A 17,778-nucleotide genomic window follows, 5' to 3' on the forward strand; every position below is an offset into this window, starting at 1 on the left:
TATCAGAATGATCCTGATAAACTGTCTTTGAGAAATCCCAAGAGCCAGAAATCACAAGGGGTAGGATCAGTTGAATGAGGTGGCCATGCAGTGGAAAATGCATGGCTGATCACTCTGGCTTCTGTGAAATGTTTTCAAAGAACCTTCTGTATAGATCGACTGATGTGTGGAGAGGCCTCATCCTGCATGAAAATAACTAAATCCATGCACAAGTGCTGCCATAGCTGTGGCACAACAAAGTTGTTTAATCATATCATGATACCTCTTGGCAGTAACTGAGCAGATCACAGGATCCAATTGGCAAATGTCCTGAAAGAAGAATAGTCCAATGATAAATGAAGCTGTAAGCCCATACCAGACAGCAACTTTGGGTGAATAGAAAGGAATTTGTTGGATTGCATACAGGTTTTGCATAGTCCATACCCAGCAATTGTGGTTATTCACATCTCCGTTCAAATGAAAGTGAACCAACATCCAATTCCACTTATTTGTTCAGGCAATGAAATTCGTATAGTGAAGCAACAGCACTGCAATTGTTTAAGTAGTACAGTTCACAAGCAAAGCACATTGGGGCAAGGTTAGTGCTGTAACTGTGAACAGTATTAACAACCAGAATGAAGGGAAAAATCCCATGTCCATCTTTTTAAACCCTCCTGGCATCTGCCAAGTTGCATGATATGCAAATTCCATATTTAGTGTTTACAATGCTTGCTGGTAGTGAATTTTGAAGTTCCCCCCCCCTCAGCTATCGCTTCTGCATGACACACACAATGCATTTCTGCAAAGTTTCTCAGCATTTGGATCACAAGGAATTAAACAGGAATACTTTAAATTTGAACACTCTGCATATCAAAAATATACACTTCGCATCCATATAATTTTTCTATGACATCCAAAGGTTATATTAACTTCAATGGACATTTCATACAGTGGTTAAAGAATGAAAATGCAAAAATTCAAACTATACAATTGTATGCTTGAGTAACTATAGTTAGTTATTACAATAGCAGAACTGATTGGGTCCAAAGGAAGTTTGTCATTATGGTGAAAGACATGCTACAGTAACTACCTGCCAAAGTACTATACTTTGGTAGTGAGTCTGATAGTTTATTATAACTGAGTGAATTACAACATTTGCTATAGTGAGACCTGACTGTAGGAATATGGGGAGCTTACCTAGTTTGCTGTTTGAACCGAAGAATGTTAAAACAACCTAAAGATATTAATCAATGATACTGAAATCAGATAAATAGTAGTTGGGAAAAAACTGTTATAATTTATTACAGGTTACATCCATATATATACTAGTCTTGATTATAAATTAATTTATAATTTGCAAACCTGCAATTTTTTTTATGTGGTTCCCACCCCAAGAAAAGTTATTAGTAAACCTATAGGACATTTGTACTGTAAGTGGGCTAAGGATTCTCCCCTAATTTTTATTATTTTCATATATTATTCATTTTTACCTAGTCTGGAAACCCTGCTCTAGAGACCAAACTTCTTCAAGCGAGTTCAGACTTCCAATAAGAGGGGAGATTGTCTCAATGGGAAACGAAATCTGTCTCCCACCTTCTTCTAGCTTTACAACTCTTTATGAGTTTTAGCTTGCAAAACAATTTTTAACCATTCTTTTCTTTTATTCCTCCAATTGTTAACTTTTAGAGTTGTAAGATCTTTTTATATCATCAATCCATTTTTTTCTGGGTTTACCTTTCTTCCTTTGTTCTAATGGTTTCCATTCAAATATTTTGATTTTAACCCCTCTATCTTTTTTCATTCTTTCTATATACCCCAACCATGCTATTCTTTGTGACTTTATATATATCTTACTATATCTTCACCATTAGTTGTTCAAGTTCATCATTTGTTCTAATTCTCCATATCCCATTTTCTTCTTTTATTGGTCCATATACCGGGTGATTATAAAATAACGTCAAGTGTTCAGAGCCCTCTAGCGAGTAATGTATTGGACAAAACACACCGATATTCGGTAGACGTAGACAGTGGAACATGGGGATTCGATTTAACGAAAAAAAAAGTACCAAAAGTCGCCAACAGGGGAGATTTTGGCGCTGCCAAATTAATTTTAGTAGGTGTGACTAATGAATGACTAAATGGCAAATGAGAGACAGCACACATCAATTTCATGATGTTTATTGTTAATTACAAATGAGGTTCAATATGACCACCATTCCAGGAACCATACAGTGCACGACATTTTCCACAGTGGCTCGCAACATATCAGAATTGATTTGTCTCATGTGTAACGTTATTTGATCTTTCAAAGTTGGAATATCGGGTACGTGTCCTTGATACACAATGCTTTTAAGAAATCCCCACAGCCAAAAGTCACAAGGATTGAGATCAGGCGATCTCGGTGGCCATGGCGTGGGAAATGCACGACTAATGATTCTTCTGTCAGAGAAATGTTGTCGCAAAACATGCTGTATCTGAAGTCCAATGTGGGGTGTGTTAATATCGCCGTTCAAATAAAAGTGCGCTTCGTCACTCCATAAAATTTGCCATGGCCATGCATTATCCACTTCCATGCGTGCTAAGAATCTCAAAGATAAGTCGATTTATGTGGTCGCATCACCAGGGTGCAATTCTTGAACATGACTGATTTTATAGGCGTAAAACTTCAACATCTGATGTAGGATTTTCCACACTGTTGTGTATGCGATATCTGTTTGCCGGGATATTGCTCATGCACTGCTGGTACCCCTGTACATTCGTCATCTCCTGTTCCACAATAGCAGTTTCAACTTGATGATTGATTGGTTTGCGCACCCTGCCTACCTGCACTGCTAGAGTTCCAATAGTTTCAAATTGCCGAATCATTTCTCGTAAGTTTGTTATGCTAATCGGTCCTTTCTTAAATTTTTCACATGCCGAAAATCACGAAGACAAGCACTGGCATTATTGTTCCTCTGATAATAGAGTTTGACTAACAAAGCACGCTCATGTAAGGTAACAGGCATCAAAAAGCAGTTCGTCTACAAATGATAAGATCACTCACAAGAAACACAATAATGCAAATTAATGCATTTTACTCGGTAAACAGCGCCAAAATTTCTCCTGTTGGCGACATTTGATACTTTTTTTTTTTTTTTCGTTAAATCGAATCCCCATGTTCCACTGTGTACGTCTACCGAAAATTGGTGTGTTTCGTCCAATACATTACTCGCTAGAGGGCTCTGAACACTTGACGTTATTTTATAATCACCCAGTATATTCCTTAATATTTTTCTTTCAAAGATTCTCAATCTATCTAGTAGTTAGTAAGATCTTGGAGAAAGTACTGAAGGACCGTATACAGCATTGGGAAGATGAGGGTAATGTTATCTGTGAGAATCAACATGGATTTGTGACGGGGCACTTTTGTTTTAGCAATATGCAAGCCTTTTACGATAAAGTTACAAGAGCATTAGATGAGGGAAAGGCATATACTGCCATTTCCTTAGACTTAGCAAAGGCATTTGACAAGGTGCCACATGATAAGCTGATATTTAAATTGCAGCACATGGGTCTGGATGTCAGATTGGTCAACTGGATTCAGGATTGGCTGTCCGATAGGTATCAGAGAGTTGTGTATGGTGGGGCAGTTTCAAGGAAGCAGAGGGTTACAAGTGGGGTCCCACAGGGCTCAGTACTGGGACCTATATTGTTTAACCTTTATATCAATGATATTGTCAATGGATTGCAAGGGGATATTCAGTTGTTTGCAGATGATGTGAAGCTGGGAAGTATTATTAGTAATAGTGCAGATGTGGCAGCCCTGCAAAAGGATTTGAATAAGCTAGATAGATGGGCAAATGAATGGGGGTACGGGTACCGGTTTAATGCAGCAAAATGTAAGGTCTTGAGGTTTGGGAAACATTGATGGGACACTGCATACTCAATGGGAGGAGTTATACTGGAGGAAGTAGGGGAGACAAGAGATCTGGGGTTGATGATTGATAGAAACCTGAAATTTAGGGGACATATTGCAAAGATGGTGAAGGTAACACAGAGAATTGCTACAATAATGAGAAGGACACTGACCTGTAGAGATAAAACAGTTATCATTCCATTGTATAAGACCTTGTTCAGACCACACTTGGACTATTGTTCTCAGATTTGGTCCTCAGGATTTGAAGGAAATAAATTAACTGTGGAAAGGGTACAAAGGAGGATAACAATGATGGCTTCAAGACTGTACAATTATAGTTATGAGGATCAGCTGAGGGAATGTGGACTGCAGAGTTTGGTGGATAGAAGAAGAAGGAGAGGCGATATGATTGAGACTTTTAAACTGTTGAGAGGTGGTTACAGGGTTGACACTGGGGAGTTCTTTCGCTTGGTTGAACAGCAGGAAGGAGTGATGACGAGAGGCCATCTCTGGAAGTTACGAAAGGAAACTGTGAGCAAGAGGGTGAGGAGTGGTTTCTTTGCATGGAGGTTGATTGAATCATGGAATGCATTGCCTGATGGAGTGGTGAGAGCGAGAACGGTTAATGAGTTCAAGGAGTGGTATGATAGACTTTGTGTTTCTTAGGGGGGACCTCCCCTTGATGAGTCTTGATAGACTTTGTGTTTCTTAGGAAGGACCTCCCACGATGAGTCTTTTGACTTCATGGAGGCCTGAATAATAATGATATATCTTTTTGTGTTAATTGCCATGTTTCACATCCATATGTTGTTACAGGTCCTACAATTGTTTTATAAAGTTTTAATTTGGAATTACGATTAAAAATCTAATTACTCATTAACTTTTTATAAATATAATAATACTTATTTCTAGCCATGATTCTACTATTAATTTCTTTGGATAAATTATTGTTTGTTGTTATTAATTAACCTAAATATTTAAAACTATCTACAACTTCAAAATATATTCACCTATATTTTGTAAAGTTTTTATTGTCTTTCCACATTCCATATATTTAGTTTTCTGTTCATTAATTTGTAATCCAACTTCTTTAGTGTTTTTATTAAGTTCTTCAAATTTCTCTTCTAAATATTTTTCCCTGCAACTTATTATTGCTATATTATCTGCATATGAACATATTTGTATTAATAAATCCTTTCATATTTATTATTGAAATAATAAATAATAAGAAAGGATTTATAAATATTTCATATTTATAAATCCTTTCTTATTATTGCTTCAAGTACCAAATTAAATACACTTGCTGAAAGTACATCTCCTTGTCTTACAATTGGAATATCCTTTGTGATATTAAATAATAATAATAATAATAATAATTATTATTTTTTTTTATCTAGACAGAGATTTAAGAAAATTCAGCTTATAACTTATAAAATTTTAAATAATTTGAATAAGAAAGAATGCAAGGGCAATGTGACTGACAAAATTACATGCCTACAATGCTTTCAGAATTTATGATCACATACTAAAAGAATTAGAAATATCTTGATCCAAAAATAATTTAGCGGAACATACTTCTATATGGGAATTGAATGATACTTTAAATAATTTTAAAAATAAGAAATAACTTGGAGAAGATAGTATTAATATGGAATTGTGCAAATATGCTGAAAAATTATAAAATTAGGACTTAGATTTCTTGAATAGAATATGGAATGGGGAAGACCCACCAGAATCTGTAGTTATTCTAATTTATGAGGCAACTGTAAAGCCTGAAAATTATCAAGGAATAAGTCTCCTTAGTTGTGGTTATGAAATATATGTAAAAATCAAAACACAAACTAGAATGTCATTACTGTAGAATCCATTTTGTGAATTACAATACTATTCCCTGTAATTCCAGCAGAAATTCGTTCCTCACTCATCTAAGATAGGTGAGGAATAAAATAGTTTTCTCAATGGCAGATGGTTAATTTTTCTTAATAAGCACCTTCTCTTATTTTCAGCATGTGCAATGATGTAGTCTTGAACAGAGATTCATTATTGATGTCTTGAGTACTGATGAATAAAGTTTATTTTTTTTGGTAGACAAAGAATGATTTTAGGTAATTTAAATCCCACCTGTCCAGTTTCAAACTTACAGAACTGACCTCTTGTTGTTTATGTTGTTGTTAACTTAAATTAATATCTGACAAATTCTTATCATATAGTAAGGATAAGCATAGAAGCTGTAAAAGAAAAGCATTAACTATGCATGTGCATGTGAGAAAGATGAAAGGATACATACTTACCTGACATTTGTTATCCTCAGAAGGAGCTTCATGAATATATAATACATCTAAGAAAAAATAATGTGACTTCTGCAGTTTCTTTAAAACCTGTCCAGAAAGTGAAGGAATTAATAAAACAGCATCTATAACCATAAGTAGAAGTAAAGATTTATTATCAAGACATATATATGCAAAATAAAAACTTTCTAATGAGTTTTTTTTTTGTTGTTGTTAAATGCATTTATATTTTGTGAAGTAGGAAATTCTTATGTTGCTAGTTATGCACCATGACCTTCCTTGTGGTCTGCAATAATGAAATAAACTTTGCGCAGATGTGAATGCAGTGCTGTACAACAGGTGCCTTAATCATGGTACCACACTAAGGAACTCAGTAGACAGTAATGTTTATTAATTCCTGCATTTTGTATAAGATTTGTGGAAATTTTGGCAGTACATTTATGACTGACTTAAAATAAATATCTGATGTGCCAACATACAAATGTAGACTGCGGTGAAATATACACTCCTGAGCCAAAACTCCTATGCAAATCAGACTGCACAGTTGGCTGGAAACAAGCTGGTGGTAGCAGTATCCTGGTATAGGAATTGTTCTCGTGGACATCACTGGGTGCTCTCATTTCCACTGAACACACCTTGACATAGCTCAGTCAGTATAGCCAAAGCGCTCTGGTCAGAAAGACCAGCTGAGTTCAATTCCCATTTATGGCATGGGGAATTTTTATCAGGTCTTTTTGCTCAAAGGTGAGTTAGCCAGTCTCATAGAGAGAGAGAGAGAGAGATGGAGGGATTTTTTCTCATGGAATCTCAGGTATTTCATCCCAACAGGTAAATTAGACCTGTGAACACAGATCTACAGAGATTGAACACTTCGGAGAATGACGGTAGCATACAATTGCTCCCCGGCCATAAAGTGGTAACTTCTGACCAATACCTCATCTTGGATCCAAATGCCAATACTGGTATCCTGGATATTCCCATAAGCTAACAACAATAGATCTTGATCACTAATTGCCTGTTTAGGATCAGGCTATCCTACATGATGGCAATGTAGGCTGATGGATCTGGACTCTTCCAGTAAGACATTGTCCCATGATAAGGCTCGCAGTATGTAAACATAGTCAAGAGCATATCCAAACATTCTGTGTGCTCCTCTGGCTTCCTAATTCTCTTTATTTCAATCCCATTGAACATTTGCAGGATTGTGTAGAATGAAGCACCCAATGGCTGTCACTGACCTCTGGGATATTATATTGTTTAGATGATCCAGAATACCTCTAGACTTTTCATGGTCTACTGGAGCCAATGCCAAGATAGGTGCGGGTGGTTATCTTGGCCAAAGGAGGCACAACATGCTATTAGGTAAATCATCATGCAAAAATCAAACATGGAAAACTTTTTCAAGATATTTCAGGCTTCTAATAAACAGCACAATGACATTCATCTCCCAGCTACAGCATTCAACACTAAGATAAACTTCTTTAATAGTGTTGAATTTCAAACATTGTTTTGTGTTTTGTAGCACTGAAGTTCATAAGATTATTTTTGTACCACTAAAAAATTGCAAGGAGGTCAGAGTTTTAGGCATTGATTACAGAAGATTCCAAAGTATCAAATGATTGTACACTATAATGTCTGTCAAATGAAGAAGAGGAATGGTCATGTATTGTCTCAAAAATGCTATGAATAGAAGGTCATTAATGTACTGGAAGAAGAGAGTGGGTAAAAGTTCTGAACATTGAGGTACTCCAGCATTGCTATAAAAAACTGAGGAGAGGAAACCATCTACTTTGATATGTACTGAGTGATCAGAAAGGAAGTGGGTAATACAACTGCAAAAGATGAAAGGCAGCCTAATAAGAATGAACATTTGCTAAGCTTCCCTTGGTATCTAGATTCAATCAACTGTTCTCGAAACGTCAAGAGTGACATCATGAATTTCTCCAAACTTTTACATGATTTGTGTCTAAAGATGGGTAATGTTGGCTAAGAGATCAGTTGCAAACCCAAAGTGATAGAATCTATACTGGTGAAAGGACATAAGCAGTGAGAATACAGTGGCAGAAAATAATTAAGAGAAATGCAATCAGGAGTGTGGTAAATCAATACTAGAAATAGAAAAATCTGTGTGAAAAAAGAAAATGTGAGATATAAATGTTTTACAGTCTATCTACACTGCTTACTTCAGAAAACCTGGTCAAGTTCCAGATGATTGAAATAGAGCTCTGAGCTCTCATAGTACCATATAAGATTTTTGCAAGCATATGCCGATCTTAGCTAAGGAAAACTAGAAAAGAAATCTAGAGAGAAACAAGCTGGGTTCAGTATCAGAACAAGAATTTTATTTTATAAAAATAGTTAAGAAATCATGGGAATATAGCAGAACAAAATATAGTCCATACTTAAGTTGTAAAGTAGCTGTTAGAAGCAAAGAAAATATAGGAATATAATTTGCTGTAAAATTTGGTGTAAAGCAAGTGTTATTTTGTGTAGTGCCTCTTGCTGATAACGATAAGATAGATCACATTATGAAAGAAAGTGATATTAAAATCAGAAATTAAAACTCAGATTATTTACATTATTATTATTATTTATACAGGTAGGTATCCTGCAATGAGTCTTTTGATTCATTGTGGGAGACCTACACTGTCCATTAAGACAATACCCATCACACATATCCTTAAACTTAGTCATTCATGGGGTGCTGACAACCAAATCTGGCAATCCATTCCACTCATTCACCACTCTCCAAGTAAAGAAACTAGTCTGTACATACACCCTTACTAACCACACTCTTAAAGAACTTCCAAGTGTGACCCCTTGTTTTCTCCTCTACACCCCATGTATTGAAAAATTTCTTTTGTGTCAATCTTATGGAATCCCTTTAGTAACTTATAAGTTTTTATCATATTCCCAATCCTACAGCTGTCAGTTAAACTCTGCAACCCACACAAATTTGAGGTTTGGAAAACTTTTCACGGCTGAGGCAGATTCGAGGAAAAGTCTTTCATTGCTACAGTGTAAGAGAGTGGCCTTCTTCCAGTGTATCCTGGTGAGTGTCCAAATGGACAGCAAGTCCTGAGTGTCTGTATAGGTGGAAGGTGGAACTGGATATAGCTGTTGTGTTCAGAAATTCTGATATTGGCTGTCCTGCCCGTTTGGCCATAATAAAACACTTTTTGTTGGTGGCTGAGTGTACATATCATTGCCATCATCAGGAATCACAAAAACCAATGTAATGTTAGAAAGTATATAAGAAATATAGGAAAGTATTAATTAAAGTTTTTATAATTAATATTTTAGTATATATTGTTATTTCTGAAAAAAATAATAGTTATGAATAATGCTGTCATCCGCAAAACTGTGTATTGGATTGGAAGTCAACTGAAGTAGGCCATTGATATATATAGCAGGAAGAGATTTGGTGAGAGGGCAGACCCTTGTGGAACCCTGGCATTAGTTGAATGGTGAGAGGACAAGGAAACATCCACCATCACACATAATGTGCATCCAGACTCCTACTCTATTTATTCTTCGAACTCTAGGGACACAAAAATACTTAAATGATATCGCATCATTTAAGTATTTTTTTAAAACACTTCCCATGCATTGTCAATATCCTCCCCATCTAATAATTGATACCATGGGAGAGAATCCAGCATAACCCTCAGGTGGTCATAATTTCCAGCTTTGTAGTTCAATATGTAATCTTTTCTGTCACCATGCATGATCACTGTCACCATGTGACAATGATCATGCAGGATCATGCCAGAGGCAAAATAGTTACATCTTTAAATGAAACCCTCTTCTGACACTATAATCAGATCTAACAGTCTTTGACCTCAAATTCTTTCTGTCACTGCTGCTTGAGGAACTTGTCTTGCAACATCTTAATATATTCAGTTTCATTCTTCTCATGTGATTTCATAGCTACAAAATCAATATTTGTATAATTAAAGTCCCCAATTATGATTACTTGTTTCGCATTCATTATTTGTTTGTTGATATATTCTTCATCACTAGCAACTGATCCACAAGCTCTGTAAAAACACCCCAATGTGTATTTAATCTTGTTAGACTACATCTCACACCAGATGGCTTCAAACTCACTGTCACAAAAACTGTTACTAGTATTGCAGTCATAGTCATACTGTACTCTTTGAACTTGATACTAGTTAGTACATCTGCTTCTGATAGCCAAGTATCACTAATACCCACAACATGAGGTCCCAATATATTAACCAAGGCAACAAACTCTACTCCTTTGTTTCTGATACTCCTAGCATTCATGTACAGACATAACAAATTACCTGCATGCTCTTATTATTATTATTATTATTCATAACACCTCTAGGGAGTCCAAAGACTCATTGAGGGAGGGCACCTACAGCTCTCTGTCTCCACCACTCAATCCACCAACTACAACGAACCAACCAACACCCACCACCACTAGTATTTTCACAGACAATCACAAACATCCATGTCCATGGCGAGATTCGAACCTGCAGCCTTTTGGTTGAAGAGTGGCTACGCTAACCACTCCGCCAACCAGGCAAGCTTTTGCATACACTTGTCTGTGGTCTGCATGACAGTTCAACAACTCGCAGATCTCTGTTCTTATCTAGTTCCTTATTTATGCAGACATTTACACATGCTTGATAGGTCTGAACCAGACAAACACAGAATCGCTCTCTCTCTCTCTCTCTCTCTCTTCATAATCATTTCCATAATAATGACCATCATTAACAGAGTTACCTAACATTGTCACTCTTACACACAGATTCTTCCTATCAGAATTCAGTTTCCCTGACACTTCTAATGGCACTGGTCAAAAAAGTGTGTTTTATGTGGGTGAGTTCTATGGTGATTGCAGTGTTATCTGAGCAAATTAATTTTGTCTGGTGGACTAAGGTTTTTATAGGTCTGTATTGTTGGGAATGAGGGGGGGGGGGTGATGTGACTATTGATGCATGCCAAATAGTCAGTTTGAAGGGAAAGAATTGAGGGCATTTTTTCTGAAATGTATCATGAAAAAGTTAGCTGGGGGAGGAGCAAATGGCAAAGAAAATTCTACAAACAAATAAAGGGAATAGCCATTGCCTCCTCTCTTTCTCTCCCCCCCAGCTAACTTTTTCATAGAGACATTTAAAAAAATGCTCTAAATTGCAAACGTATCATGTTTGCAATTTAGTCACATGGCCATTTTCCTATCCCATTTGAACAGCCACCATCCAAGGACCCAACAGTTTGCCCTTCATAAATATCCTAGTTACAACAACCAAATGGATCTCTGACCTTCACTGTCTACATAAAACCTACACACAGGTAAATACATCCATAAACAGTCACATCCCCTCCCTCCACATATAGATTATAGGCAATCCATCACCATCCCTTACATTTGTGACATCTCAGAAAAGGTGAAAGCACAATCTTGTGACTACTTATAGATTGCACAAAAAGCTAGGAAAATCCTTATCCACTTCCCCTAAAGAACAGCCACACCCACTGGATTTACCTGCAGTGTACCAGGTACCCTGCAGCTGTGTATCCATGTGCTGGGTATCCAGGGCATGGAAACCCAGCACAGGATCATAGGGAAAAAAAGTCACTTTACTCCAAATTTAAATTTCAGAGGCTTGTCCTTGAAAAACAGCTTACTACAATTTGTGACTTATTACCATTTTCAATAATAGTAATAATGGCTACCATATGATTGTTTTACAAAAAAACTATACGAATTGCAAAAAATTATAAATTTCCTCAACACTGGCCATTGTTTAACATATTAAGGTCAATAACTATCATGCCTAAGTAATGTGGCTTAGGGACTGGGTTTGAGGCTACATCGTGAGTGACTGGATTATTTAAAGCTTATGTAAAAGGGGTGACCTTCCTCTGTTTTATCATGCTTTTCTTCGAAAATCGGTGTTTTATAAACAGTAGTGCTGATTTTCATGTTTTTATTGTATTTGGTAACATATTTTTTGAGATATTACAATATTAATCAGTGCTATAAAATGGTGTCAAAAAACACACAAGAATCAAGCAGAAACAAAACAGAATGCTAATAAGAAAAGTGAAGTTAAGGTTTGCCCAATGAAAAGTAATCAGATTATTACAAAGATAATGTGGGAATTGAAAAAAAAAAAGGAGAGAGAGATCATTGGAGGAACAAAGGAAGGACAAGAAAGTTATGCAACAAAATGAGAAACAACAAAGTACTGAATCAGCTAAGATACTGCATAATGATGATCAGGTAGGTAAAGTTATTATAAAAAGGATATTAACTGGTATGGTGATCTCATAAAGCAAACTACTGATGACTGGATTATTACTTTGAGTTTTCCCAGAACAAAAATTCAAAAATATAACAAATGCAAATGAAAAACAGAGAAGTAAAGTAAAAGAGATAGTAATTCTAGTAGGAACAAACAATTTAAATAGTGATAAGTTCAGTATGAGAGGGAATATGAATGGAGACTAATCACCGGAAGAAGTGAGAGATAAAATGAAAATCATTACAATATTACCAAGATATAACAGCAATGAATTAAGAAAGAGTGCTATGATAGAAACAATTCAATAAGTAGGCTGTATAGAAAGAATGTTTGCAAGTATCTGGACATGTGATTTATATGAGGGACAACCTACATTTGAATGCATTTGGTAACAGGAGTCTGGATAAATCAGTAATTGGTATGAAGCCTAATGCAGAGAGTCAGGGAAATAAGATTATGATGAGAGGAATAGTGAGAATCTGTGCATAAGAGCAAACATGTTATGTAACTGTATATTAATAAGCGAAATGTATACTATCATGGAAATGATTATGAGGAAAGAAGTGATGATAGGAGAGGTGTTAGCCTTTGCTACAAGTTGCCCGGTGTTGTACTACCTTACCCCAGTCCTGAAGATGTTTTCAGGTGCAAACTCTGTTTGCTCACACTTGGATAAAGGATTAAACTAAATTTATTATAGTCTAACCAAGTGAAAAATAAACTTTCAACATTGTTCTCTAAATCCAGAGTAATTTAATAAAAAGGTGGCACACTGTTTGGCAACTCCTATAGGTAAAGATGACCTCACCATTGCTTCTGCCTGGTATCTCCACTTCTGGGCCTGGCTCCCACTGAAGAGACCTCAATAAAGGTCGAAACTAGTCTGGGTAGTGGCCCTTCCCTTAATGCATAACATTATACATATCCGCAAGGAGATGTGTTTTGCATTATGGAGTTTTGCATTATTTTGCATTACTGAGATAGGAGTGATGTTAGCTTGGTCCACCTTTGCTACGAGTTGCCCGGTGTTTGCTACCTTACCCCAGTCCTGAAAATATTTTCAGGCAGAAACTTTGTTTGCTCACACTTGGATAAAGGATTAAACTAAATTTATTATAGGATTATACTAGGTTCTGTCCCATGGTGTTGGTTGCTAATGGGAAGGATATTGGTAGTGTATGGGAAGCATTTGAAAAAATATTTACATGATGCAATATCAGAATCTGTCCCTAGAGTCCAAAGAATAAATAGAATAGGAGTGAAATAGATGTGCAATCATATTAAGCAAGAGATTGATTCCTAAGAAAAAGATGTGGCAGGAATGCTGTGTGCATAAGGATGACATCAGTTATGAAAATTAAGGGGTTCAGAAGAGAAGAGTTATTTCATGAACAACTAATTAATACAAATTTTTAAATAAGGGATTCTCACATGTAAAGGAAACTAGAATTTATTAAATAGTCCTGTATATTTCATTCAATACATCATGAGAATCATCCAGGAAGAAAGCATTCTTAAAGAGTTGCCTAGAATACATTGCAACACATGACCAAGTATTTTGTACGCATGCTGTATAACTGACATTTACATATATCTGCATAAAGGTTTCTAATTCAGTGGCTAGTATGGGTATTTAAAGAATCAAGAATAAAAGAAGTATAATTCTAGTGAGGTCACTGATGAATGTCTAAGGAAATAGTTTGTTTGTCTTTAGTTTTTATTTGGAATAAAATGTCTTAAATGATAGCAGAATATTATAATTTCTAATAGCTATTTAGAATATGATATCAATAGGATGTAGACACATTCTGATTTTTGTTGTAAAGAAAAAACAATCGCTCTTTTTCTCTGCATGTTTAGTTAATTTTATGAGGATATTATTATTATTATTATTAAGGGCAACTCCAGGGAGTCATTATACTCATCGAGGGAGGCCCCAAATCATATTCACCACAACTATTCTACATTCATATAGTATCTATCATACCTCACCTTAAACTCATTCACTGTCACAGCATCCACCACAGACTCTGGGAACGCATTCCACTCATTCACCACTCTACAAGTAAAGAACCCAGCTCTAACACCTTTACTAACCACACTTTTGCCCAGTTTCCATGGATGTCCCCTAGTCCTCCCACAACCAGCCCTGTTCTCAAAAATATCTTCTGAATTAATTTTGTAGAAACCCTTCAGTAATTTGAATGTCTCAATTATATCTCCCCTCCTCCGCATATCAACCAATTTTTGCAACCCACAAATCCTCAACCTGTTATAAGGTTCATTCCACAGACCTGCTATCATCTTGGTCACTCGCCTCTGGATCCTCTCAACCTCCTCCCCACCAAGAAGGAACCTAAGTGGCCAAATTTGGGCACAGTAGTTGAGATGAGGTCTTATCAAGGCTCGATACAGAGGAACAATAACCTGCTTGTCTCTGCTTGTCAACGTATTCTTCAACACCCAAATGATTTGAAGAGCTGATTTGGCCACTTTTGCAATGTGCCCCCTAAACTTCAACTCCTTATCTAATAACACTCCTAAATCTCGTGCCTCATCAATTTCCTGGGGTACAGTTCCACCAATGTAGCAATCTGCTGCTAATCTTTTCACCCCAAAATGTATAACCTTACATTTTGCCACATTAAATTGACATCCATTCACCTTAGCCCAGACCTCTAATCTATCCAAATCATCTTGCAAAATTTTGACGTCATCTGCATTCACTATTGCCCTACCCAACTTTGCATCATCTGCAAACAAATGAACTGTTCCTCTCAGATCCTTTCCTATATCATTAATGAACAAATTAAACAGCAGTGGTCCAAGAACAGATCCTTGTGGCACACCACTAGTCACAGGCCGTCTTGTGGATTCTACTCCTGAATAAACCACTCTCTGATATCTCTCTGTCAACCACACTCCTATCTATCTCACCAACCCTATATCCATCCCCCAATTTACTGATTAGAATTCCATGTGGTATCCTGTCAAAGGCCTTAGCAAGGTCCAGTAGAATCACTGTAAACCCATTACCCTTATCCAGTTCAGCCGTCACTGTGTTATAATACGTGAGCAAGTTACTGAGGCATGGCCTTCACAAAACCATGCTGTCCACGATACAGTATCCCATTTTCTTCTATCCAATCTTGTATTTTCCTCTTGACTATTTTCTCCAAGACCTTGATAATGATTCCTGTTATGCTGATTGGCCAGTAATTTTCAACAGCAGCCTTGGAACCAGCTTTATGCAGCAGAACTATTTTCCCCTCTTTCCACCCCGTTGGGACTGACCCTGACCCGAGGCTCAAATTAAACAAAATGGTCAAGGGCACTGACAATTCTTTAGCCACTTCATGTATGACAAGAGCTGGTATACCATCCAATCCCACAGATGTATTGACATTGAGGTTCTGTAATAGACTAGTTACCTCTACTTCATTCATCACAATTCCAGTATAAGCTGTTGGTTCTTCCATTCCTGCAATGTCATCATCTGGATGATATACTCTTGCAAAGTGCTCGCTCAGTAATTCCACTATATCGACTGATTCGGTTATCTCCCTACCCTCAGCATTTTTTAAGATGATTCTACCATGAACACTTTTCCCTTTACTTGCAACATATTGAAAAAACTGTTTGGGATTCTCTTTAGCCTGCATGGCCAAATTTCTTTCGTAATCCGTTTTTGCTTTTCTTACCACCCTTGTTACCACCCTGGCCTGAGCTTTATACTGTTCCTGCACCTGCTGGTCACCTTTGTCCTTAAATTCCCTCCACAATTGTTTCTTTTTTTGCAGCTCAAGCTTAATAGTGTTATTCATCCATTTAACCCCTACTTGATTTATTATTCGGACTCTTGGTATACAGTCAACCATTGTCTCCTGCAAACATTTCTTAACCACCTCCCATGCACTATCAACATCCAGCCCTTGCAGTTTTACATGCCATGGCACTGAACTAAGCACACACCTAAGCTTGTCATACTTACCAGCCTTGTTATTCCACATGTACCCTGTCTTAATTGTAAATTCCACTCCTTTAGCGACCCTCCCATGTCATGACATCATGGTCACTCTCACCAATTGGTGGCAACATGGTCATATTCGTTACAGCCACATTCTCAGTTGCAATTACTAGGTCAAGCACTCTCTGCCCCCTGGTATTTTCCACTACATGCTGCCATAGATAGCTGTCCCTTAATAACTGCATAAAATCCAATTCCTTCCTCCCATGTGCCTTCCAGTCAATGTTACCATAATTGAAATCACCCATAATAGTTACCCGTCTTCCGCTCATTTCTTCTATTTGCCTATGCATACTATCCCCACCATCGATTCCATCACCTGGTCTATAGCAGCACCCAATTGTATATTTTGTTCTGCTAGAGTCTATCTCACACCAAACAGCCTCAAATGTGCTCTTTTCTCTATCCTGCAGTTCAACTTCTATACTCCTTGGCTGCATCTCATCAGCTATCATCAATAACACTCCTCCCCCTTTTTATTCACCCTGTCACTCCTGAACACGCTATACAGGTCGCATTCAATCCCACTAGCTTTATAATCTTCTGTCAGCCATGTTTCACTAATACCAACAACCTGTGGTCTGGAAGTGCCAACCAAGGCCAAAAACTCTTCCTTCTTGTTCCTAATACTCCTGGCATTAGTGTACATGAATTACAGAAGCTCATTTGTCCCATCCCTACTTTGATGCCTTATACTAACTATTCCATTCTGATTTGTTGTCCTTCGTATTCGCTCGGGCATAATATACTCATTCATACACTCAACTGCCTCCCTAAAGTCTGCATATCCACCCCCCCCCCGATTAATAAATCTAGTTTCTCTAAGTGTGTACATCCACTTCCACATCATTCATCAACACTTTTTCAAGCCTCCGTACACCAATTCCATTCAAATGTAACCCATCCATCTTATATAAGTCCTTTCGCCCATCGAACTCATTCCACACATCCACAAATTCCACACCACTCTTCATGCATAATCCACGCATAAAGTCATTAGCAATTATGGCCCTCCTTCTAAACACTTCACTGTCATACTGCGGTAAAATACTCACTATCGTAAGTCTCTCACTCTTCTCTTTTGCTACCGCAAGCAATTCCCTCACATCCTCTATTTTTTCCATTTTGTCCTCTTTCAAATCATTTGTTCCTGCCACGCTTATCATCTCTTTCACCCTCTGTTTTTGCACACGAATAGATTCGCTGACATCCTTTATGTTCGCACAGGGCTGGTACGACTTTGTCAAACTCTCAACTATCACACCTCTTAATAGCGAATCCCCATACAGCACTCACTCCTTCATTTTA

At 37.1% G+C, this 17,778-nt stretch overlaps 1 protein-coding gene across 2 annotated transcripts in view; it reads right to left on the bottom strand.

The window, feature by feature from the left end:
• LOC150108641 (BRISC and BRCA1-A complex member 1-like) overlaps positions 1–17,778 on the bottom strand; it is a 103,671-nt gene that overhangs the window by 1,374 nt on the left and 84,519 nt on the right. Inside the window, exon 7 of one of the 2 annotated variants that reach the window (XM_090390905.1) lies at positions 6,166–6,252. In XM_090390905.1, coding sequence (XP_090247031.1) covers positions 6,166–6,252 — 87 coding nt within the window. Of the gene's footprint in view, positions 1–6,161; positions 6,253–17,778 lie in introns of both variants that reach the window. The other variant, XM_090390906.1, reaches the window with a different exon arrangement.

The sequence above is a fragment of the Typopeltis vanoorti genome, chromosome 3 (genome assembly GCF_054136105.1).
Source record: "Typopeltis vanoorti isolate ZY-2024b chromosome 3, IOZ_Tvanoo_1.0, whole genome shotgun sequence".
NCBI classification, from domain to species: Eukaryota; Metazoa; Arthropoda; class Arachnida; order Uropygi; family Thelyphonidae; genus Typopeltis; species Typopeltis vanoorti.